At 34.6% G+C, this 6801-nt stretch overlaps 1 protein-coding gene across 1 annotated transcript; it reads left to right on the forward strand.

Annotated features, from left to right (window-relative positions):
* The first annotated feature begins 1600 nt into the window (after positions 1-1600).
* On the forward strand, positions 1601-5218 carry LOC112097917 (disease resistance protein RGA2-like). Its single transcript, XM_024183507.1, has 3 exons — positions 1601-3990; positions 4091-4643; positions 5137-5218. The coding sequence occupies exons 1-3, from the start codon at positions 1601-1603 to the stop codon at positions 5164-5166; spliced, it is 2973 nt and encodes a 990-aa protein (XP_024039275.1). The 3' UTR covers positions 5167-5218.
* The last annotated feature ends 1583 nt before the right edge of the window (positions 5219-6801 follow it).

Here is a 6801-nt window from a genome sequence, read left to right on the forward strand (position 1 = left end):
AAAATGTTTAACAAGGACTATTTTGATATTTTAATGAGTAGTAAAAATTAATGTTAAAATTTGATAGAACATATATAAATAATCCTAGCTCTAATAAAAAAATTAGATCATGCAAGAAGTAATTTTTTTAAAAAAAATAAAAAAAGGACAAATGATGAAACCCACGTCTAAAGATGCCGTTGTCGCGGAGGCCTAGATCTCACTACACCCCATCCCCTTCTACCATATTTTATAATTGAAGAGGTCATTATTGAATTGAAAAATTATGATTCAAAAATCCAAAAATAGAAAAAGAAAAGCAATTGTTGGAAACACACTCGGAGTTTTAAATTGACATGAGAAAAGAATATATTCATCAACCTCATACGTTAAAGATGCGACGAGTTTAAGGATATATTCCTAACGTGTGGGAATTTAAAGATGTTACTACAAAACATGTGTTCGTCGGTGGAGTAGAATCAGGGAAATTAAAGATGCTACTACAACCACTAACGGGTGGGTGGAGATAAGCATAACTTTTTTCATCAAATGCCAAATCCCCCCAGGTGGAGAGTGGGGACTCCTTCGCATAAATGTTGATAAAATTTTGACTATGATGTTATTAGAAATTAGGGAAAACTTATGGTGCAACTGTGATATCGTGTCATAGTTGTATCCAGCCGTTGGATGTCAATGGACTCTACCCATACAAGTGTATCCAACGGCTGGATGTAATTATGGCACGGTACCACAGTTGCATCGTAGTCGGACCCTAAAAATTAAGATATTCTCTTTCTACGTATGTCTGCACGAAATAATATGCAAATATAGTATTTTAGTTTATTATTAATAGTTTTACAATAATAAAAATCATTTTGATAGACTGGAAAATGTCATATTCGCATTTTATTTTGTACGGACTTCTGCGAGAAAGAACATATATATATATATATAGAGGAACGTGTATTTAAGATTTAACTAGTGTGAAGTTGGGAAATTTTTTTTTTGAACCCAGGCTAAAATTATTTCAATAAATTTTGATCATGGAGACTAATAAGATTTTTTTAGTTATATTTATTAATTTTTTAGGGACTAATAAATTTTGATCATGGAGACTAATAAGATTTTTTAGTTATATTTATTAATTTTTTAGGGACTAACATGAATATTAATAATTTTATTGAGATTATTAAAAAAACAATGTGCTATTTTACATCTATGACTTTTCCAATCTTTTTTTCTTTCGTTATTTATTCCTTTGTGAATTTCAGTTAATGCTTGATATTATTTTTTTGCTCATTTTTTAAAGTAGTAATTAAATCTGAACCCTTACAGTAGAAGATTATGAAAAAGTAAAGACACAAAAATCATAAAAATCATTAGTAGGTCCAAATTTGTGCTATTTTCATACATAACTTGAGAATATTTATAATTACGCATCAGAACTAGTGGAGTAGAATCAGGGAAATTAAACATTCTACAATCATTAACGTGTGGGGTGGGGTTAAGCATAAACCTTTTCTATGCAGTATAAAAGAATGCAATAACTCCTTTTCTTTCAGTATCATCGCAACAAAAGCACATCTAATAACTCTTCAGAATTCTCGTCTTCTTTGTCAGAATGGTTGATGCGATCGTTTCCTCTCTCCTGGGGCAGCTGAGCTCTGTTGCGGCTGATGAAGTGAAACAGCAGGTGAGGCTTGTGACTGGTGTCCGACAAAAAGTGAAAAAGCTTACCAGCAATCTTCAAGCCATTCAACTTGTGCTGGAAGATGCAGAGAAAAGGCAAATGCAGGACGACAAAGCTGTTACTTTTTGGCTGGATCAGCTCAAAGGCGCATCTTACGACATGGAAGATGTGTTGGAGGAGTGGACCACTGCAAGGCTCAAATTGCAGATTGAGGGCCTTGACGATGACAATGCTCTTCCTCTTGCTCCTCATAAGAAGAAGGTACGCTCCTTCTTTCCTTCTGCCTCAAACTGCTTCGGTAGTTTCAAAAAACTCAGTTTTCGTCATGACATTGCTGTCAAGATTAGAGAGATCAATAAAACGCTGGATGATATTACCTCTCAAAAAGATACGTTTAAATTTGTTGAGAATGTGAGCAACAATGTCAAGAAGCCAGAGCGAGTGGGAACCACCTCCTTGATTGATGAGGGAGAGGTTTGCGGTAGAGTTGATGAGAAAAATGAGCTCTTAAGCAAGTTGTTGTGTGAAAGTAGTGAACAACAAAAAGGCCTTCATGTCATCTCACTAGTTGGGTTAGGGGGTATAGGTAAAACCACTCTTGCACAACTAGCCTATAATAATAATGAGGTGAAAAGAAATTTTGAAAAAGTTATATGGTTGTGTGTATCAGACACTTTTGAGGAGATTAGGGTAGCCAAAGCAATCATTGAAGGTCTAGGCGTGTCAGCTTCTAGTTTAAGCGAATTCGAATCTCTTATGAAACAGATTCAGGAATATATTACGGGGAAGAAGTTTTTTCTTGTTTTAGATGATGTATGGGATGGGAATTACACTAAATGGGAACCATTCTTCCTTTGTCTAAAGAATGGCCACCATGAAAGTAAAATTCTAATTACCACACGTGATAGGTCAGTTGCACTACAGTTGGGATCAATAGATATTATCCCTGTCAAGGAGTTGGGTGAAGGGGAGTGTTGGTTACTGTTTAAGCAGATAGCATTTCTACGTAGGTCCTTTGAGGATTGTGAAAAATTAGAACCAATTGGACGAAAAATTGCATGTAAGTGCAATGGCCTGCCTCTTGCTGCAAAGGTAATAGGGAATCTCTTACGCTCTAAAAGTACAGTAAAAGAGTGGCAAAGAATTTTAGATAGTGAAATGTGGAAAGTAGAAGAGATTGGGCAAGGTATTTTGGCTCCTTTGTTGTTGAGTTATAACGATTTACCCTCCAATTCTATGGTAAAACGGTGTTTCTCATATTGTGCTGTCTTTCCAAAAGACTACAATATGGATAAAGAGGAGTTGATTAATCTATGGATGGCTCAAGGTTACCTTAATGCAGACGAAGACGAAGAAATGGAGATGATTGGAGAAGAGTATTTCAACATCTTAGCAACACACTCTTTCTTTCAACAGTTTGAAAAAGATTATGACGATGATGATATTATGAGTTGCAAGATGCATGACATAGTACATGATTTTGCTCAATTTGTAAGTAGCAAAGAATGTTTGTGGCTAGAAATTAATGGTACCAAGGAATCAGTCATAAACTCTTTTGGTGAGAAAGTCCGTCACTTAGGGTTAAAGTTTGAAGGAGGCGCTTCATTTCCTATGTCCATTCGTGGACTTGATAGATTGCGTACCCTTTTAATTTATGATAGAAGTCTGTCTCTTAGTAGTAGCATCCTTTCGGAGTTATTTAGTAAATTGGCGTGTTTAAGGACATTAGTTATAGGGCAATATAACACTTTAGGTTTGCATCATGAGACAGAAAGGATTAGAGAAATTCCAGAAAATGTTGGAAAATTGATACATTTAAAATATCTTAATTTATCTGAATTAGGCATAGAGAGACTGCCTGAGACTTTGTGTGAATTATATAATTTACAAAAGCTAGATATTAGGCAGTGCCGATATCTTAGAGAATTGCCTGCGGGGATTGGGAAGTTAATTAACATGAGGAGTTTACTGAATGGTGAAACTCATTCATTGAAGTACCTGCCAATAGGGATTTCCAGATTGACCAGCCTTCGAACATTAGAAAAGTTTGTTGTGGGTGGAGGTGTTGATGGTAACAATACGTGTAGGCTTGAATCTCTGAAAAATCTTCAACTCCTTCGAGAATGTGGAATTGAAGGGCTGAGTAATGTGTCACATATAGATGAGGCCGAGAGATTAGAACTCTACAATAAGGAAAACCTCCTTCGTTTGCGTCTTGAGTTTGTTGGAGTCGTAGATGGGGAAGATGAAGAAAGGAGGAGGAAGAATGAGAAAGACAAACAACTTATTGAAGCTTTACAACCGCCTTTGAGTGTAGAGAAGTTAGGGATTAAATCCTACGAAGGCAACATTTTTCCCAAATGGTTGACTTTGCTAACCAATCTAAGGAATTTAACGCTTGCCTCGTGCGTTAACTGTGAGCATTTGCCTCCTTTGGGAAAAACTCGAAATCATCCACTTGAAAAGTGTAAAAAGAGTGGGTAATGAGTTTTTGGGAATAGAAGAAAACAGTGAGGACGAGCCGTCTTCATCTTCAACATCATCATCAGTTACTGCCTTCACCAAATTGAAATCACTCATAATTGGGGGAATGGAAGAATTGGAAGAGTGGAATTACAGGATTACGAGGAAGGAAAACATCTCCATCATGCCCCGTCTTTCTTCCTTAACAGTTGGTAGTTTCAACAAATTAAAGGCGCTGCCGGATTACCTTCTTCAAACGACGGCACTGCAGAAACTGAATATTAGTGATTGTGAAAATTTGGAAGAACTGCCCATTCTAGAAGATCACAGGACAACAAGTGTAGTCTGTTCCTTGATGATTTTGGATTGCCCCAAAATAAAGGTGCTGCCGGATTACCTCCTTCGAACGACGACACTGCAGGAATTGACAATTTTGGGATGTCCTCTTCTAGAAGAACATTATAGAGAAGACAGGCATAAGATATCTCACATTCCCCGCATCATGGTGCCGGTAATTTCTCCTCCGATTTACTTCGTTGTTGCTTGCAATAAAATGAATAAAAATAATTATATCTTTAATTCTATATAGAATCAATCATGGTATAAATATGTAAAACTTCCTAGTTATCAAATCTGTTAAACTTGTTTCCTAAAGATTAAATAAAAAAAAAAAACCAAGTGTAGTCTGTTTAAATTCGATAATTACTTTAAAAAAAATATGTGCTCTTTTGTAAAATTTCATACAATCTCATAGAAAATCCCAATGCAATTTATTTTTTAATGTACAAAAATTTGTTATGTGTAACTTCCTGAGAAACAAAATCTCTGTGATACATTTGCAGTAATGTTGAAAACTAAATTATCAATTTTGTCTTGCATAATGATAATCGTATTTTTTTATATATAATTTATGTGACATTAATTCTTTAAAGTAATTGTGTAATTGTTTTTACTACATGAGGCCACTTTGTTTTATTTCATACGAGTTTAATTATGTTCACCAGGGATTCGATAAAATGTCAGAACTACACTAGCAATTCACATCGTCATCATCGTCATCATCGGTTACTGCCTTCCCCAAGTTGAAAGCACCCAAAATTAATTATTTGGATGAACTGGAAGAGTGGAATTACAGGATTAGGAGGAAGGAAAAGATCTCCATCATGCCACGTCTTTCTTCCTTGTGGATTCGGTATTGCCCGAAATTAAAGGTGCTGCCGGATTACCTTCTTCAATTGACGACACTGCAGAAATTGAGGATTGAGCTATGTCCTCTTCTGGAAAACCGTTATAGGGAGGCGAAAGGAGAAGATTGGCATAAGATATCTCACATTCCCCACATCGAGATATCACCCGACGGTAATTTCTTCTCCTCCTCTGATTTACTCTGTTGTTGCTTGCAATGAAATTAATAAAAATAATTATATTATGAATTAAAATTCTGTATATTGCCAATGTGTGACAGGAATATATAATATATTTCTAATATTTCGATTTGCATATTGAATTTAACTATTTACTTCAGCCATTAATTTGCCAATAATTTAATGGGTCACTCTATGATGCTGTTATAAAAATTATAAAACCAATCATGGTATAAATATGTACTGTTAGATTTAATCAATAGTTCATAAATTTAAAAGTTAGTTAGGATAATATTTTAATTTTAATTATTTAAAATTTAAACTTCTTAGTTATCAAATCTGTTAAACTAATTTTCTAAAGATTAAATAATTAAAAAAAGTGTAATCTGTTGAAATTCCTATATTTCATACAACATCATGGAAAATCCTAATGTAATTTATTTTTTAATGTACCAAAATTTATCATGTGTAACTTCCTGAGAGACATAATCTCTGTGACACATTTGCAGTAATGCTAAAAACTAAATTATCAATTTTATCTTGTATAATGATAATCGTATTTTTTTATTTATAAATAATTTATGTGACATTAATTCTTTAAAGTAATTGTGTAATTATGTTCACCAGGGCTTGCAGGAGGTGCCAGTAGTCTACTAGCATCTGGCAGTTACAAGCCAATTTGGTTTTAATGATGCAGGCAGGAGAGTATGCTAAGAAAATGAAAAGTTTAGCCAAAGGATTGCTAAAATGTTCTGCTGGTAATTCACTTGCTTTATTTTATAGAATTTCATTTCCATCTTCTTCTATTGATATCTTGTTGTGAATAAACAAGAACAGAGAAGTAAATGATTGAACCACAGAGAAGTAAAGATATATCAAAATTCCCTACTATGATGATGTTAAAACAAGCTCAAGCTCAAGCATTTCATTTTTATTTTTATCATCTCCAAGGGTTTGAAAGAGCCTTTGCAGTAAAGTCAGTTGTCACCAGCTCGTGCAATTGCACATTCATTCAGAGTACTTCAATATTGGGTTTTCAAGTTTTGTATGTTTAGTCGATTAAAATGTTTAGTCGCTCCTTCTTAATCATTTCTGATTTTCAAGTTCTTTAGGGCCATAAACAGTTTTTCAAACTCAATTCTTACGTTTTAGGTTGATTTCCTACTCGTGGAGAACATTGGTGAGACCAAGGATTAGGCTGGCAGTGGAACTACTGCCTCTGTTGTTATTGTGCAAGGTTTGATCGCTGGACCTTGAACAAGAAAGCCTTACACGCATTCTGTAATTCAACCGTTCTCTAAAGCA

The sequence above is a fragment of the Citrus clementina genome, unplaced genomic scaffold (assembly GCF_000493195.1).
Source record: "Citrus clementina cultivar Clemenules unplaced genomic scaffold, Citrus_clementina_v1.0 scaffold_5, whole genome shotgun sequence".
NCBI classification, from domain to species: domain Eukaryota; kingdom Viridiplantae; phylum Streptophyta; class Magnoliopsida; order Sapindales; family Rutaceae; genus Citrus; species Citrus x clementina.

Coding starts and splice junctions, on each gene's coding strand:
- LOC112097917 (XM_024183507.1), top strand. CDS start 1,601: ATGGTTGATGCGATCGTTTCCTCTCTCCTGGGGCAGCTGAGCTCTGTT. Junction 3,991..4,090: donor CCGCCTTTGAGTGTAGAGAA/GTTAGGGATTAA, acceptor GTTAACTGTGAG/CATTTGCCTCCTTTGGGAAA. Junction 4,644..5,136: donor TTCCCCGCATCATGGTGCCG/GTAATTTCTCCT, acceptor TATGTTCACCAG/GGATTCGATAAAATGTCAGA.